Source organism: Phycodurus eques, chromosome 7 (assembly GCF_024500275.1).
Source record: "Phycodurus eques isolate BA_2022a chromosome 7, UOR_Pequ_1.1, whole genome shotgun sequence".
Lineage (NCBI taxonomy): Eukaryota > Metazoa > Chordata > Actinopteri > Syngnathiformes > Syngnathidae > Phycodurus > Phycodurus eques.
This window is the reverse complement of record NC_084531.1, coordinates 6,779,220-6,798,138: the sequence shown is the minus strand read 5'-3', so window position 1 is coordinate 6,798,138 and position 18,919 is coordinate 6,779,220. Positions and strand designations below refer to the sequence as shown.

At 41.1% G+C, this 18,919-nt stretch overlaps 1 protein-coding gene across 3 annotated transcripts; it reads right to left on the bottom strand.

Annotated features, from left to right (window-relative positions):
• Positions 1 to 4,546: 4,546 nt before the first annotated feature.
• Positions 4,547 to 18,453, bottom strand: meis3 (myeloid ecotropic viral integration site 3). Of its 3 annotated transcripts, XM_061681407.1 has the most exons (13): positions 18,088 to 18,453; positions 17,759 to 17,849; positions 13,797 to 13,936; positions 13,360 to 13,534; positions 13,217 to 13,267; positions 13,061 to 13,111; positions 12,619 to 12,768; positions 12,342 to 12,450; positions 9,372 to 9,517; positions 8,703 to 8,779; positions 7,747 to 7,805; positions 7,573 to 7,659; positions 4,547 to 5,572 (listed from the first exon to the last, which is right to left on the bottom strand). In XM_061681407.1, the coding sequence occupies exons 2-13, from the start codon at positions 17,768 to 17,770 to the stop codon at positions 5,373 to 5,375; spliced, it is 1,257 nt and encodes a 418-aa protein (XP_061537391.1). In that variant the 5' UTR covers positions 17,771 to 17,849; positions 18,088 to 18,453; the 3' UTR covers positions 4,547 to 5,372. The 3 variants fall into 3 exon arrangements, with proteins under 3 accessions (XP_061537391.1, XP_061537389.1, XP_061537390.1); XM_061681406.1 differs by lacking the exon at positions 4,547 to 5,572 and having other exon boundaries at positions 7,430 to 7,659; XM_061681405.1 differs by lacking the exons at positions 7,573 to 7,659; positions 7,747 to 7,805.
• Positions 18,454 to 18,919: the final 466 nt, after the last annotated feature.

Below are 18,919 nucleotides of genomic sequence, written 5' to 3'. Positions count from 1 at the left end.
TAGGTTCCGAATACATGAAAGAAATGCTCATGGTATATAAACACAGTCGGGCTCTGAGATCGACAGACTCAGGTCAAATAGTGGAGCACAGAGTCCAAAGCAAACATGGTGAAACAGCATTTAGCTATTATGCTGCACACAAATGGAATAAGTTGCCAGCAGAAGTGACGTCATCCCCAAGTGTGCATGTTTTCAAGTCCAGGTTAAAAACTCTTCTTTTTTCCCATGCTTTTTAGAGCATTTCCACTTTTAAATGATATTTCTTGCACTGTACGCTGTTTTGATCGTCCTTTTATTTTTTTCTCTTTGTTTTAAATGTTTACAAGCTGTTTTTTTCTTTGTTTTTAAATGCTTTTAATCATGTAAACTACATTGAGTTACGGTGTGTATGAAATGCGCTATATAAATACATTTGCTTCGCTTTGCTTTATGTTTTCATCAAAAGACCCCAATGAATTATGGATGTTTTTACAGGACATTTCTTACAATGGTGAAATTGGCTGTTTCGTACAGTGCGACAGCCTTCATCCCGCCCCCACATGCTGCTGGGCCACTGGCGAGCTTTCATTAGAAATATAACCAGTGGGCTGGATCTTGTTCCTTAGTTCCTGCGGGTCTTCTCTTCCATTTCGCTCCTGCGGTTAGTGTTCCCAGCAACAGGCTGCTTGCCTCTACTAGCAGAAGCATTGCAACGTGGGGGAGACAAGAGAGTGCCCTTTGCATAAAGACAATGAAAGCATTGCACACATAAACAGTCAGAGAAATAGGCAGATAACTAAAGATTTACTTAGTTGTAAAATTTCACACTCCAGAGACCTACTGTGACTATTTCAAATAGTCTATTTGTAAACAAACATTAAAAGGTCTGTTTTATACTGTATAGATACAGTGGAACCTTGAGAAAACAGACCCCGAAATAACGGATTTCGGGTAAAACAGTCAGTCTGGACTGAACAATGTATCCAAAAATAGTTCCCATTTGACTCTTAAAATGCCGTTGCCAAAGTCTGTCCCTTCCGGAATTGTGGCACAATGCAGGCAGAGAATTGAGCTGACGTATTTCCGGGGTCCTAGATATACAATTTGACGAGATCCAATTCCAACAGATTTTTTTTTTTATAATAAACTTCATTTAAAGTCAACAGTAGCAGATACAGAGTCATCGATAAATCGGTAAGTCAAAGCTACTGCTACATCAACAGAATAGAACAATGCCAGGGGATATACAGAGTGCAGTCACGCAATAGTTACAAAAATATTTTCAACAGAGCGCAAGCAGTCATAGTTCGAATTGCCTGAGGATTTTCAGAGTATTGGATTGATTGGATGTATTGTCTGATCTCATTATCAAAGGTAACAAAGTAAGGTTTCTTAATCATGAATGTATTGCGATGAATATGAAATTTAGCCATTATAAGAATAAACTTAATAATATATGTGTGTGTTTTGTTCTGTGCATTATCATATTCTAAGAGAACTATCACTTCATGCTTCCACAGCAAAACAAAATCACCATCAATATGGTCACAAACAAAATCACATAAGCTCTGCCAGAATCTTTTAACAACCAGGGCAATACCAAAATAATTGAACAAGAGTCTCGGGGGGCACTCCTTACAGAAACTACAGTTCCCAACCAATTGCAAAAGGTGTGTCTTCCGTGCGGCAATGTTGAATGTCGGCCATTCACGTGGTAGCGTGAAGATGGTGCTATCTATTTACTATTGTACTTAGAGCGCTGGCAGAGAGACGGTGGCATGGCTGCGGCGTTAACTCTGAATACAAAACACAAATCTGTGGAATCTGGAACATGCTGTTTTTGTTTTACAGTAACAGTTTATTATTTTTTTATTTTAATAAATGTTTTTTTTTTTTTTTGTCAAGCCTATGGCAACCAATTTGGAACTAGGAAGCTAACTAATTCTTCGCGGCTCATCAAAGCGACTCACCTATGACGAGTACTGTATGTCAACAATTTCACCGTGACCACAGCACAACGGCGTGGTAAGTTTGGATAAAATGTGAAACTTTCAAATATTTTCAAGCTTTTTAAAATGTCTTTACAATAACTTCGCACTGTTCTGGGCGTTTAAGGCCACGGAAAAAAAACAACTCAAAACAATAATTTTATATTGTAAAATGGGTGCATTTGGCCTCCCCAAAAAACGCTCTACAATGTGAAGGACAATTGGCGATATGGGACGACCAGCCCACCCTCGTATTAGTCTGCTCTATCGAGTTTCCACTGTGTGTGTGTATGTGTGTGTGTTTATATATATATATATAGATTATATATATAAATATAGCGATAGATAGATTATATATATAAATATATATATATATATATATATATATATATATATATACTCTATATCGGCTGAAATAAGTATTTAACACGGCATCCCTTTTTCCTCATTAAATACATTACCAAAGGTGCAATTGACATGAAACTTTCACCAGATGTTGGGAACAAGCCAAATAATGCATACATACAAAGAAAGTAAAACAAATTAGCTCAGTAATTAAATTGTGTGTAATAATATAAAATGAGAAAGTGCAATAGTATTGAACCTGAAATTCCAGGCTTGCCAGTTTCAAGTTATTTCATTGACCAGTGCGTGGTTTTTTTTGTTGTGTTTTTTTTCATTTTTAAATACAAGGGTACAGGTTTTTCCTGTGCCTGTGGATAAAAAAAAAAAAACACTGTACCTACTGTGAAACAATGAAGTGTCTCAGTTATTTTCTAGGGCTGCTTTGCTACATCAGGCACAGGCTGTCTTAAATCTGTGCAGGGTTGAATGAACTCCTTCTTTACTCATAATGACTTTACTTTATAGGGATTTTCATATAGTCGACGGCGGAAATGAAGATGTGCCCTGGTTGGATAAAATTAGAAATGAGCTCATCAGAGGGACAGCCAAGGTTCGATGTTTTAGAGACAAAGTTATAGAGAGCAGACTTCGATGGTTTGGACACGTCCAGAGGAGAAATAGTGAGTATATTGGTAGAAGGATGGTGAGGATGGAGCTGCCAGGCAAGAGAGCGAGAGGAAGACCAAAGAGAAGGTTGATGGATGTCGTGAGGGAAGACAATGAGGGCAGTTGGAGTTCGAGAGGAGGGTGCAGGAGATAGGCTGACATGGAAAAGGATGACGCGCTGTGGCGACCCCTAAAGGGACAAGCCGAAAGGAAAGGAAGATCCCAGAGGTTTATCTTGTTAAATTCCATTTTTTTATGGAACATTTAATGAAATGTAACAGGGGAATCTACAGGGAAACAATACAGAGAAAAGAAAGACCAATTCAGGCAGCCAAGTCGACCTTCCGGGTTCCCTCCCACGTCCCAAAAACATGCGTGGTAGGCTGATTGAAGACTCTCAACGTGACTGCGAATGTTTGTTTGTTTATACGTGCCCTGCGATTGGCTCGCGACCAGTTCAGGCTGTACCCCGCCTTTCGCCCGAAGATAGCTGGGATAGGCTCCAGCACGCCTGCGACCCTAGTGAGGATAAGCAGTAAATAAAATGGATGGATGGATGGATATATATATATGAATATATATACACTGTATAGCCTTTACAGGATCAGGATTTTTGGGGCCGTTCACCGATCAGCGAGTTTAAAACACCGATAACCGATCCGATCACAAGATGGAGCAATGTGTCCATTTAAATGACTGGTTCTTTTACTGTATGTACTTGTGTACTGTATGCTGAGTATCTTGTGTGCCGTGGCACATTAGTGCGCCATAAGCGATCTTAAGGTGTGCAGTGGGAAATGATCAAATTTTACTTCACTGCTCCAAAAAATATTAATTTGCAAAAAATAATGTATCTTTGTTCCTCTATTTAAGCCAGTGAGGCATATCGTGACAGACAGAACAAATAAATGCTCTTCTAATAGATGGCAGGAAGTACATACAGTAATTTTGTGACTACTTTTTGTTTGTTGGTTTACCGTGAGATTTTCCAATTGTAAAATATGTACCTTCGCTCCACAAAGGTTGGAATTCACTGGTCTAGTCAGGTAATGTCTTCTAATCAGTCAGGTCAACCCAACATTACAATATGACAGAAATAATTGGTGCTAACTTACTGTAATTGAACTGCTTCATTGGAATTGAATTACTTCACACACACCGAACCTTTAAAGCAGGTGCGTCAAACTCATTTTTGTCGCGGGCCACATTGTAGTCACGGTTTCCCTCAGAGGGCCGTTGACTGTGAAACCATATAAATGTTATATAATAATGCCTCATTATTACCGACACACAACAAATTGATGGATACCTAGTTTTGAAATCAAAAGTCAAGGATAATAATTTGTTCAACTATTGTTCAAGTTACCATAAACAGAAAAATAATTGCTAACCTCTTGCAAGAAAATCAACCAAAAAGAAAACAGAGGAGACCAAGGAATGAATTGGCTTGAAGTTGAACGCCTCACAACACACTGAAAGATGACCCAGTCACATCTGGTACAAAAAACATTTTAATTCTTTGACCATATCATTCAGAAATATTTCAATACAGTCTAAGCAGAGCAGAGTTGATAGGGAGCAGAATGTTTAAAGAGTCCTTTGGCTGCAGCTCCCGTCTCACTGCTGCGACACACATGTATGCAAATGATTCAAGGGCTTGTCTCATCAGTGTGTGTGGGTGTGTGCGCGCGCACACGCCGTGCAACGAACACCTGTTGGCATATTAAGGAGGTCAGTGGTATGAGAGCGAGGCAGACTGGAAGTCATTCATCGTGTTTCGCTTCATGCTGAGGAAGAGCACTAAGATTTGAAACAAGCTTGTGTCAAACTGCAACTGCCATAAGTGGCACACATAAATACAAAAATAGAATAAGTAAAAACTCAAATCAGCCTTAAATAAAGTGTAGGAGAAGAGTGTGTGTGGTTTTTTTTTTGTTTTTGTTTGTTTTTTCCGGGAAGTCACTTGTGCAGGAATACAGAGCTTGAAGAAGGCATGGTCACAGGATTGAGTCCCATCCAGTAACATCTTTGTCTTGTAAAAACATGTCTGGTGATAAATATTAGTCTTGTGTATCCTCTCATCTCATCTCTTCTGGTGGTCCAACAACAGGCATGATAGGATATGAAGTTTAAAGCATTGGTCTCATCCACAGGACACAGTGGAGATGATGGGAGCGGAGGAAGCACTTCTGCTCGGAGAGAGGTATGGCTTAAACCAGTGTGTGTTTCAATGGGTGCGTGCGTGCGTGTGTGTGTGTGTGTGTGTGCGAGAGCTACATTGAGGTCATTGTCTTTCGGTAGGGAATGTAAACTCTTGGAGCAATTGATCTCGTTTTCTTTAAATAGTGTGTCGGAATCATCACACTCACGCTCACAGAGACTCCCACTCGACAGCTAGTGTGCATGTATGTCCAGTCCTTGTGCAAGGAGGGGCTCTGTGGGGTGCGCATGCGGCGGCGGGTGAAGCAGCATGGCGGCGTGCGGGTGTGGGCCCGGGTACGGGTGGAGGGAAGGTCCCGGGTGGGGTGGGTAGGCTGCTTGGGACAGCAAAGTACCGGGGTAATCCCCTTGCAGAGATGGCATCCCCTGAAGACCTGGTTTTGGGCACAGAGAATTAACATTTTCTGTTCCCCTCCGCATAAAATTACAAATAGTCCATGCACAAAATACAATTTATTTGTTGTGTAAAAAAATGGTTACAAGATAATATTTTAAATACCAAATAGCTCTTAAGCATCTCTTAAAATGGCCTTTTGCTTGTCCGTCATTCTAGATGACCAATTTGCATATCAAATATTCATTCATTCATTTTCCGTACCGCTTCTCCTCACAAGGGTCGCGGGCGTGCTGGAGCCTATCCCAGCTATCTTCGGGCGAGAGGCGGGGTACACCCCGAACCGGTCGCCAGCCAATCGCAGGGCACATCGAAACAACCATTCGCACTCACATTCACACTTACGGGCAATTTAGAGTCTTCAATCAACCTATCATGCATGTTCTTGGGATGTGGGAGGAAACCGGAGTACCCGGAGAAAACCCACGCAGGCACGGGGAGAACATGCAAACTCCACACAGGGGGTGGGGGAATTGCTTCAACGTGGTATGCGAATCAGTAAACAACCGCTTTTAAATGTCTGTAGTTTTGAGTTTCCACTATTATAGCTCATTGGGTGATTGGGTGTAATATAAACCCAGTAGGGCTCTGAGAGCTACAGAGTCAGGTCAAATAATGGATAAAAGTAAACGTGGTGAAGCAGCAATTAGCTGTTATGCTGCACATTAATGGCATAAGTTGCCAACAGAAGTGACGTCTGCCCCAAAGTGGGAATGTTTGTAAATCCACCTTAAACACTCTTCTTTTTTCGTCCGCTTTTTAGAGCATTTCTACTTTTAAATTATCTTTCTTGCACTGTATGCCGTTTTATAGTATTTTGATTTGTTTTAAATGTTTAGAAGCTGTTTTGGTTTGTTTGTTTTTAAATGCTTTTAATCATGTAAAGCACATTGAGTTACCTTGTGTATGAAATGTGCTGTATAAATAAATTGCCTTTGCTTTGCTTTAAATCTACTGAGTTGCTGTCGCCATTGGCCTAATGTATGCAACAATGTAGACAACGTATCGATTGAGTTTTTCATTTTTATATTTGAAATTATAGTAAATTATTTCAAATGTTAATTTACTTTTAAATTGGGTGTTATGTTTTAAATTAAAGGCAACGTTAAAAAAACAATGCTATTCAAATAATTTTTTAAACATATGCAAATGAAGCCCAATAAAATTTCGGCCATTGGTTAGGATCGGCCCTGTGTGTGGTTATGTGTGTGTGTGTGTGTGTGTGTGTTTGTGCGTGTGCATGCGTGCGTGCGTGCGTGCTTGTGCACGTTATACTAATCGTATTCAAGCCGTTTACATTATTTACTATGAATCACCTCCTTCCATACTGTGACCCAAAAAAATATAGACGTGCTAACGTTATTTATACTCACTTGGACACAATGTATGTTTTGACAGGGAGAAGTCTGACATTGTCATTAAATAGAATGAAAGTCCCTCATGACCTGCGTGATTCATTTCTCTATTTCAAAAGAAACTACGACATCTATAGAAGGCGTGTGTTCTTAAAAATAGCACGATATATGTTAAATAATGATTTGACTATCAAAAATTCATGGTAAAGAGGTGAGGAAAAAAAACTTCAGCAGCAGACCACAAAGGGGGCTACGAAGGGTATTTCCATCATCAAGACCACTTGAATTTGGCTAAATGGGTTTGAGCAATCAATGTTGGTCATTTAATAACTTTTTTTGGTATTGTGTGAGAAATATTTAATACACAGTCATGTATATTACTGCCAGTCCTCCATGTTAACATGGATATTTGTATTCAATAGCAATCAATAGCAGTGAATGAGTTAAGGGAAAATACTATCGAAAAAAAAACCTGGGTATACTTTACATCACTATACAAGCTGTTGCCTGATTACTAAGTTGTATCCAAGGGTCATTTCTGCCCAATTTTAAAGTTGTGCTGATTTTCCGAACGGAGATGTCCAACGAGATCACACCGTGAAGTGAACGTGATCGTGCAGCATACCTGCTGCACGGAGGCCGAGGTGGGCTTGTCCGTCAAGCCCGTAACCCCCGAGGGCCGCTCCCTCTGGGCTGTAGGGACCACCCTGACCTGTCACGCAACATAATATAAACAACCTCGGTGCACAGCCAAAAGGTTTTGCCGACAGCCATTGTTGGCTGACTTCAAAACACTAACCTGAGCGATTCGATTGGTCAATCATGGGCTGAACAATTCTCCTCCTGGCGTTGATGAACCTGAAACAAGATAGTGCCAGGGAGAATCGAGTATAGGGTCCGTTAATGGAGAAAAAGCCTGACCGGGAGACTGTTAACCTTTTCCCTTTTACAACCACTTAACCCTTTCAGAGGCTAGTGTAAATCAACGTTAGGCCAGAGCATGTATTGATCACCCTGTGATAATTGATTGATCTGCATCGAAGGACATGCTGTGTGTGCGTGCGTGCGTGCGCGCGCGTTGTGCGCGGGTGTCCGTACATGTGCTACACGTACTGTATACTGTGTACATGAATCAATGAATGTTCAAATGTGAACGTGTTTTCCCTGGTACAAACAAAAGTAGCCTTTGACAGTAGTAGTAATGGATCATATTTGGTAGCTAAAAATGATCAAATTGGACAACACATGGCAGTACCGAATCAGCAAAGAAAGGTCATGATTACTATAGCAAAGTTATAAATAAATGGACACTCGATTTATCTCCTGTGGTAAAATCTTGAAATGCCAAGTATTTCAATGAGTTCCCTGTGAAGGGTTAATAGAAAATGTGGGTGTTGTAAATAATTAGAATATTGCATATTGATTTGCTATTCGGTTTTATGCACTTGGAGCGAATCGATTTTACTGCACCACAGCTCCGGTAACAAAATGCTTAGGAGCTTCTACCTTTTAAAGCGGCTATATTTTTAGAATTCACTGCAGTCTCATAAAACATCTGATTTTTATTTAATTCACATTTATATCCAACAAAATGGGATTTGGGATTTAAAAGGCTAAAAAAAAAAAAAAAAAATGCGCTCTAAACTGGCTTTAATGTGGCACCCTGCGTTTGATACACTTTAATTTAAACAAGGCAAAGTCATTATTGATAAACTGCAGCGCTGAAATGGATATATTGATTGGCAGTACACTGACCAGTTGTTGACCTGTAAGATGGTCAGACCTGTGTCCTGTGACAGCTGCTTCTTCTGCTCCTCTGATGGGTACGGGTGCTGAAAGAGGACACACGCAGAACTATAGTTCACACACATTGCATTGTGAGAGTCAATGTCAGTGTCTCTGATGGAGGAGGCTGTGTGGGCTTGTTACTAGTTTTAGTTAATATCCATAATTAAGACTGGTATGGGGAATCTCAGGGTAATTAACTACCGATGACTTGGCAATCAGAATTCACATCTGCGCGACTTATTTCAACCTATAAAGAAAAAGCCTCAAATCATACTCACACACATTTGCATAGTGGAACAATTGGAGGGAAGCAACATTTGACCTGGCTCATTTAGTCACTAATTACCAATCTAACAACCTCGCTGACAATTACTCAGACCATTTATTTCACTTCCGCAATTATTGAGCGGCAAGCATATTCATATGATCAATTAATCTCCACAAAAGTCTCCATTTAATTTAACTGACCTCCCTGATACACTATCTAATATTTCTACCATGTCAGTGAAGCTGCACCTGAGACTAAATCCTCTCTTTCAGCAATCATCTTCTCATTTGCTCAAGCTTTATAGTCAGCGTTCACCATATATACTGTGTATGAGGAATGATTATCAGAAAAGGTTAAGTGTGTCTCACCGTCAGATGCTGGAAGAGCCACGCTCGCATTATGTTTGTGGCCACTTTGGGAAAAATGCCTCTCTTCTTGTTGTTTCTCCTCTCTCGGTCAGACTCGTCGTCCTCTCCTGTGCTGGGGGAGGCCACCCCTGTGTCCAGACCGTCGCCTGCAGGGAAAATAAGTGCCAGCCTAATGTGAGAAATTGTGAGACACTGAGGCAGAGATGGGAGACTCAAATCATGCGACTTGGCATTCATGAGACTCGACTTGACTTACAATTGAACAACATGACTTGACAAGTCTTGCTTCTCTGTTTGCATGTACAAATGTGCATTTTCAAGCTAGTGTGCCATTTGTTTTGTGTTTGAAAGAAAAGTTGTTTTGTGGTAGTGCACACGAAACTGGCAAACCATCCATCCATCCATTTTCTGAGCCGCTTCTCCTCACCAGGGTCGCGGGCGTGCTGGAGCCTATCCCAGCTGTCATCGGGCAGGAGGCGGGGTACACCTCGAACTGGTTGCCAGCCAATCGCAGGGCACATAGAAACAAACAACCATTCGCACTCACATTCACACCTACGGGCAATTTAGAGTCTCCAATTAATGCATGTTTTTGGGATGTGGGAGGAAACCGGTTTGCCCGGAGAAAACCCACGCCGGCACGGGGAGAACATGCAAACTCCACACAAGCGGGACCGGGGATTGAATCCGGGTCCTCAGAACTGTGAGGCTGACGCGCTAACCAGTCGTCCACCGTGCCACCCACTGGCAAACCATCAGTACGCTAATATGCGGCGTGCAAAGGCCACCTCATGATGCAAGTAGCCCAAAGGTGTCAAACTCAAGGCCCATGGGGCCAGATGCGGCCCGCCACATCATTTTATGTGGCCCACGAAAGCGCATCGTGCGTGTCTCTTTCATATTTCTTGTTAAAATTTGTACCAACATCTCGAATTGACTTCACTTTTAATAACTTTTAAAGTAGTTTTTTTGTGACCAAACCCCATTTAAAAAAAAAAAAAAAAAAAAAAAAAGTCAATGATAGTTGAACATATTGTTTTCCATGACTTTGTATTTCAAAACTAGTTATCCAAATTTGTTTGTATTTTCTGTATGTAATATGAGGCAATTATACTGTAAATTTATTTGGTTTCATACTCATAAAAGCCCTCTAAGGGAAACCACAACTACAATAAGGCCCGTGTTTGCAACTCAAAGACAAAAGACAACAATTAAGTTCATCTGTCACTATAAAACTCCAAAAGACAGGTAAGCTCGGGTAACGTCACACTTTAGCTAACTGATCGCGGGCCAAACATTAAGTTTAATGTCGGTTATGTGTTTAATTGAGAAGACAATAAAGTAATAGATGATATGAGCAATGGTTTTGGAACCATTAAAATCAAGCAAACTGACGTACGTATACAGCATGTGAGCTTGTTCTCCAAACATGTTAATTTGATATTTGATCAAAACTGTTATGTTTAAAAAATAAAATAAAATACAGTGGAATGGGGTGTTCAATGCAGTGACTTAAACTTTGTGTTGCACTTTTTAACTGTTTCATTTTTCATGTATGTGAATCTTTATTTTTGTAGGTGTCTTTTAGATTTCCCCAAAAAGTCCTGTTTTGCTTATACTGGATTTGCTTTCCAATAAAGTTCTAAGAAAAAGTGTATTGTTTTTTTTCCTGTCTGGAATAGAAATGTGTACAAATAGTCTTTAAAAATGCAGAAATAAGTTGGCAAAACACAACATTGGCGTTACTGAGAAATATTTTGGCCACCACTGTATAAGAACCAAAAACAGTGACTAGGTTTTTGTTGAATAGCATGCAAAATGCTCATGAAAATAGATGGCATTTTAAAATAAAAATTATATCGTCACTGTAAAATGATAAGAGGCAGTTTAGCGGCTAATGGGTTTCGACAGAACCACATACAAAGGAAGGAGCACACAAGCAAAGACTCAATACAAAGTCAATAATACAATTTCATTAAAGATTATAGTAAGCTGATAAAAGCAGGTGTTTTGTGCATGTAGTGCAAATGGTGCAATTACATGGGAGAAGCTGTGCTTGTAAATAGTAAATGTAAGTAAATGACGGGCAGATTGACATTAACGATGTGAAGATTGTGTGTGTTTTTACCCGGCTTATTTTTTGTTGGGTAATTACACTTTGCCTGGACATGCAATACTGTGTTCCCACGCTATATCGTTATTTATCGTTCACGCCACTGCTACATCGCAAATTTTTAAGGATTCATTTGTATGGGTTGCTACAGTTAAACAGATAAATCCAAATTTAGTTGTGCGCCTTCAGTGTAGTACCATGTTGCGTCGCAACATACCAGGCAGCACAGAAAGGAAGAGATGCAGCATAATTTCGAGAGCGAGGAAATGGCTGAGAAGGTCCCGTACTCAATGCAGTAATAGTCATTGTTCCCGTAAAGCCGAGAATATGCCTGCAAGCAATGTTGTATGTTCTGTTTGTATGTGTTGCTGCTCTCTGTGTGTTGAAGCAGCCATTGCTTGAACTTTTCGAATTACCATAATATCGATCCTGATTAACGTTAGCCCATCTATGGCATTTTGCATCATACAGTATGTTTGCATTCAGCTAGCGGACTTTTGTTAGATGGAATGATATGATTTAGTTGAACATTTTGGTGTTTAAGTATACACTGTTTATTTCTATTTTCTTTTATGTTTCAGTGTTACAGTAAACGTTAACAGCATGAGTAAACAGCTTGAAACAAGCATGATGATCCTCTTATTTAGCCTCGTAGCCGCTTATTTGAAGGACTGTGCTAGTGAGAGAGTGGGAACAGGCAGTAAGGAATGCTTTCAAAATTGTTTTTAAATAAGGTTAAGTATGTAAAGTGTGTGGGCGGGGTAAAACTGTTAAAAAAGCAATGTATCTCCCTAACAAGCTTGTGCGTGCACATGTACGTGTGAGTGTGTGTGTGTTGCATGTGTGTGGGAAGGTACCTGTATCACTACAGTTGTCTGCTGTGCTGTGTGAAGGCAGACCACAGGTGCCTGGTGTTCCCAAAGGGGTGGTGGCGCATTCATCAGGCTCTCGTAACCATAATGAGTTCTGCAGAGACGGAGGGAGCGAGAGAACAGGAGGGGTGAAAACAATCATGCCATGAAACCTGGGGCCTTTATTCACACAGTCCGTAATGATGAGGTGAGTGGCCAGTGCAATCTCACGTTTTCTTTCCACTGTTCTACATCTTGTAACTCACTTTGCGTCACGTCTCACCTGTTCCGACAGACTGGTGCAGGATCCGTTAAAGTCCTCCATGTCAGACTTAGAGCCTCCCTCCCGTTCATCCAGGACCAAGTCTGTGGGCATTTTGCCCTTCAGACAGGTGATATAACGGTGGCAGAAGTTATCACATAGGTCATGCACCTTAGAGAAAGAATACAAGAGAATACATTTCAGGTCAGGAGGTCCCAGATATTCAAAGTAAGTTCAAAACCCAAATGAGAAATGTGGTTCCTCCCAGGGATTCAAGCGTTATGAAAAAATATCATGTTTTGCCCAACATTTACGGATATATTATCAATAATATAGAACACTATTAAGACGAATCTACTTTCACAAACATCTTTGCCTAGAAACAGAAACAGTACTGAAGGTGTTTGTGTTATTATAATTAGTTATCTTAAATGTGTTTGTGAACAATGGATCATCAACCAACCTTCTCTAACTCCAGTAAATGAAAACGAAGAACTTGTATAGCCTGAATCATCTATGAATAAAAGAAAGCATAGTGATTATTAGGACAACATATGGTTGACGTTTTCCTTTTACGAAATGTTATATGCTGCCAAACCAATTATTGTTATTCTCTTACCAAGTTGTCCAGCTCAGGGCTAGAAGAAAATATTGGTTTCTCTGAACGAATCTGCAAAACAAAGTGTTCAAATTATTACAAGTTGAGGGGTGAGTGTGTATTTGGCATCTTTTCTGTCACTGGCTTTTATGGCCGTCTCTCACCTGTTTAGCGAATGCAGCAATGTCATCGTTGAAGGATTCCGAGGAGCACACGTCGCTGTGACTTGTCATGCCGGGGAGGTGGGAGGTGGCAGAAAGGGAGGCGGAGTCTCGGGGGGAGCAGGTGGCAAGCTCGCACTTTTCAAAAACTAAGGCCAGCAGTGGGAACAGTGGGTGACTGCACACACAGGCAAACAGTTAACATACCTAACGTAAACGCTGTGACAGTTGACACACAGTGTGAACGCTATACATTCACAGGAGGTGTGAGAAGTCATTTTAGAGCGCAGTATTTACGAAAGTGACAGCTGTAAACGTCACAAAGAGAACACAAACACAGGCTGAATGTTAATGTGCTTCAAGTGCTCACGCAGTTTCAAATGTTTGAAATAAATCCGTGCGCAGCACGTCTGTATAGGGTTCCAAACACACGAACGCACCCGTAGATCTGGTCCTTGTGGTGTTTGAGGGAATCGGGGATGGTGGCTCCGTAGTGAGGGGTTGGAAGGGATCTGACATCATCCCCGTACACCCCCAGTGACATGCCCTCCGTCCCCGAGTAGTGCACCAGCTCTTCATACTGGCAGACAAACATGAGACAAATCTGACATTGAACATCACGGGGACTTTATCAGGCGTCTGATGTAATAATGTAATTATTTAAGGGCTAAGGTTATTTTCTGAAAGCACATACAAGCGTCTATGCAGTATTGTGAACAGTCTCGGGCCACCGCAAGCTTTGTTGTTTTCAAGCCCATCGTAAAACAGTGCGACAATGTTGAGTTTTCTTCTCCAGATTCCTCCAGCTTTACATAGTTGAGCAATTTACTGCTGTCTTAATTGAATTCTTGCCCTGTTTGTCTCCATTGGGAACCTTGGGAATGGTTCGGTCATATTTCATCATCACATTACATCATATACAAGGGTGAATACAAGTGTAGTCAGAGGAGGTCACACTAATAGTCACTTTAACCTTATAATGTTCTTCTATTTGCGTGTGTTTTTGCAAATATGTTCGAACAAGGAGACTGCGAAATTATTTGTGGTCATTTTAGCATTTCCACAACTTGGATGCCTAACTTTACACAAGACTGCATATGTACCAACAATATCCTGGAATAACGAATGCATACATTTACCTATATATATATATATATATATATGTGTGTGTGTGTGTGTGCGTGTGTGTGTGTGTGTGTGTGTGTGTGTGTGTGTGTGTGTGCGTGTGTGTGTGTGCGTGTGTGCGTGTAGTATTATGAGAAAGAGAAACAATGCAGGCTTAATAATCTTATCTTTTCAAACATCACTTTGTCTAAACTTACAAACACAAACAAATGTTCTGGGCACTGAGCAAACGGAAAATTCATATTTCACCTTTTAATAAAAGAAGAATGTCTTTTTTACTTCAATAATTCTTGAAGGGCTAAACACCAATGGCGAATTTATATTTGTGCTGCATTGAGCACGGCAAACGCTGTGTAAATAAAAGTCCATTTTTAGAAAAGAAGAAATCATGCACTGACATACTGCCACTTTGTGCACTGTGTAACACTGAACTTTACATACTGTTAAAAGACCCTCTTGAGATCCCAATAGACAACTCCCAGAATGCGACGAGACAGAAAAGATTGGGATTTTACATCAAAATGGGGCTTAATATAGCGGCTGTGCAAAAGCGTCCCTCCCAACCTGCTGTGACTGCCTCACTGGGGTTTGCTGTAAGGCCCTCAAAAATTGCAGGGTGCCCATCATGGAAACACACACACACCCTCACACAAACTGAGCTGGAGCAGCATTTGCACACAAAGCATCATCAATATACACGTGCCTGGCTGCATTGCTCCCGCCTCTCATGCTCCTTGTCTGCGTTCGTGAGCTCATTTGTGCTCCACTGCAGCTTCCCTCGCTGAAGCTGCTCAGGTCAGCACATCTATTTTTCTTTGTGCCCGATTAAAGGACCTCCTGTCACAGTCCCGCAGATCACAACACCGACACACAGCACCCGCTCCGCTGGCCCCGAACATCTTCCTCTGTACTCCAGTGTTATTTTAAACGCGCTATAATAGTTATGATCTGCTTCGTGTAGTTTATGCCTGTGATGGACTCGTCCCTGTGGGCTACCACAAAGGTTATGATTTACCAAAGAAGTGTGGGACTTTGCACATTGTGGTTGTAGAGGACATAGTGCGGGGAGTCATCCCCCTTTCCTATATTAAAAATATATAACATTGACATCTTTTATATGTGCCACTAATCCTGAGTCTCGTTCAGCTAGTATAGAGAGCAGCCAATGACAAGGCGTCGACTATAGCGGATTTCCCAAAATCAAAAAGTCTTTTTGTCTTCACTATAGATGCTGAAAACTGAATGTTGCAACAGCGTAAACACTAACCAGCAACAGCATAACGTGCAAGGGCCGGAACAACAATTCTCATCGAATAATAATAATTGACACTTGCAAGGTTTTACTTTAACCGTGTTTATCGTTGTTATTTGCAGTGGGGCACTGCATTGCATCGTACAGTGTTTCTAATATTTTGGTAACCCAGTTTAGCTTTGACAGTCAATAATACAAGCAATATAATAAATACATACAAATTCATATATCACTTTAAAGGGAGATTTGTTTCATGCAGCTGTTCATATGGTATCGTCAAATACTATTAAAACGTACAAATATTCCGTTACATTCTCGTTGTGGCCATTTCTGCATGCTCCACAATTGCTATATTGTATGACTTGACTGGCCCATCTGCAAGACCCTGGACGTCTCCCAAAATATACCCACTTGAGAACCAACACACTGTCCTAAATGGCTTATCAAATTGTTGTGTTTCATAGTCCCATATGGCCACCGGGATCACAGAAAGCACCTGCTCTGAGGCCCTGGTCCGAGACACCTTCTAGCTTTATGGAGGTTGGCGATTAACACAATCACCGCTATCGGATTGCGCCTCTCTCTTTATGCATGACCCCGATCAGGTTTCGGTGCGTCAAGCGGATCAAAGCGCACAGCTCGAGATGACAAATTCCGCAAATTTCCCTTTTTTTAACTCGCAGCGCTGACAACGGACGGAGCTGCAAGAGGCCAGACAAATTTTTTTCAGGCGAGACAACATTTGATTTCTACAGATAACAAGGCTTTAAAGGTACAGCCGGCAGCGGAGAGAATACGCCGAGATAAGTCATTTTATCTCAGAAATAACTTTATTTTTATTCAACAAAAACACTTTGTTTACATTAAATAGTGAACTAAAAATAACGTTCTTTCACTTGCTGCAAATAAAGAAGAAATATTAGCATGTCTTTAAATTTTAAGCTATGAAATGGCTTCTAGAGATGAAACATTTTTGTACAATTATCAGCTTTTTCTCTTGTTTATTTTTATAAATCTTTGATGTATTTGCAATCATGCCAAAGTTGAAAGGGAAAGAGGATTTTTTTTTTTACTTATTTTCTCAACTCTGTTTTACTTGTACTTGAACATACAGTTTACTAATTTAAAAAGTTGTCGAATGGTAATAACTTCATGTTTAAAGAATTTAAAATTTCTGCAACTGATTGTTATGAATTTCAAAAGTAATTACATGATCTTTTCTGTTGTAGTAAAATAGGACACGCTGTAATGAACTTTAAAAACGTGCTACCATTTTTAAAGTTTACTTAAAGACATTGGCAACCATTTGAAGAAAAATGTAAATACTTTATCGTCGTTTGACATTTTCTGAGGAAGTGGACTGCAAAGTGAGGGAAAATAAAGGCAAAAAAAGCAACAGCAACTTACAAACTAGATCACACTTATTTATATATATATATATTTTTTTTAAATCAGTTTTAAAGTTCAGTGTGTGTGTGTCCATCTCTAATTGCCCCCCCCCCCACCCCCCTCTTCTGTGAGGTCTCAGCCTGCAGCCTCACTTCTCCTGCTCCATGCCTCTGAATCAGTGTAGCAAAAAAAAGTGACCTACTTACTGAGTTGAGCAGCCGCCCCTGCTCTCCTCCTCTTAATGACCCACACGATCTAACCCTTGTGTGCATTTCGAATATTCACACAATTGTACAAAAGCAATCCTTGCGCGCCAACATCAAGAATCGCATCCGCATTGACTCACCGCCTTAAAAGTTCTAGCAAATGCTCTCGTGGTTTACTGTCGTCTTGCTTTATCATAACACCGAAAAGCCAAATTTGCAGTAGCTTAGGTCAGCACACTGCAGGGTTCACAGGGCCTTTGGGTTTGAGGAAACAGTAGGAACTCCTTTCTAATTAAGTTTGAACGCGTAGCCATTTCGAGTGTTGGTGCAAATCACTGCACAATGAACATGAGTAGGAAATAAATAAATAAAAAGAAAAAAACACAGAGAGAGAGAGAGAGAGAGAGAGAGAGAGCAAGCATGGACGTACCCTCTTCTCCATGCGACTCGCCAGTCGGTTCTTCCCCCAAGATGATGATGCACTGCCCGGCAACAGTCAAGCAGGCTCAGCCTCTGCGCTCCTGGAAGAGAGGTGACATACATCTTGTCAAGATGTATAACATACTCGTCTGCGGATTTGCATTTCATAGCAGGTACATAGAAATGTGACGTCGGAGCTCGTAAATAAAGACATAAAGCATCCGGAGGGGTTTTACAATGTGCACGGAGGCAATAAACGCTTCCATAGCCGAAATGCTATTAAAGGCTGCTTACTACAGGAGAATGCACTAAAAATGCTCGTGATATAAAATGTCCCACCTAAACGTAAATATGTCTCTGTCGTGTGCTTTAGTCCAGAGAGCAGGGGGCTTCTTGAAGATCCTCACCTCCGCCTCGTGCGCCTCTCGCTCCGGCTGCGAGCCGTCGGGATGCTCGCTGCTGTCGGGAAGAAGTGGAAGCGTCCAATAGAGAGGGGAAGGCGGTCCGCGCAGCGTGCGGCGGCGACGGGCTGCAAAAAAATACAAAATAAAAAAAAATGTCAGCGGTGCGAATGAGCGATTGTGTTTTCGGGCTCAAGAAGAAGAGAGCGAGGGGGAAGAGGCGTGATGAGGGTGGCGGCGTGCGGGAAGGTTTCGGAGGGTCAAAACGCGACGGGGTCTCTTGCTCCCCCTCTCCTCCTCCTCCTCCTCTTCCACGTTTGCGCCTCCTCCTCTTGCGACTTATCAGGCGCACGAACGCCAGAGAAGACCCCCACACTCGCTGTCTTTTCTTTTTTTCTTCTTCTTTTCATCGCATCCTTAAGATAACTCTTTACTCCTTTCAAAGTACGCATGTCTACTGTGCCGTGATTAAAAAAAAAATCGTTATTATTAAAACACTGTGATTATTTGTTTTTCACGCGTGATGCATCGCGCTCCAAATGATGCAATCTGTCATGTTTTGTCAGCTCGAGGGCCCATTTAGTCTGCAAGCTAATTAGGAGGCTAATTGCGGTAAATATTGGGATACATCGTATGTCATAAATAAAGTTAAACGTGGGCTCGGTGACATGGAAGTTAAAGGCTGATAATAGCTGTCAAAATGCTTTATTGTCCGCATATATCCGATATGAACAGCCTTTTGACACAGCCCAAATGTTGCCAATTGGTCA

What these genes read in the sequence shown, in the direction of transcription:
- meis3 (XM_061681407.1), bottom strand. An exon ending in GCCCTGAGCTGGACAACTTG is followed by an intron (nt 13,112 to 13,216) that starts GTAAGAGAATAA and finishes TTTTATTCATAG; the next exon opens with ATGATTCAGGCTATACAAGT. An exon ending in ATTTACTGGAGTTAGAGAAG is followed by an intron (nt 12,769 to 13,060) that starts GTTGGTTGATGA and finishes TCTTTCTCTAAG; the next exon opens with GTGCATGACCTATGTGATAA.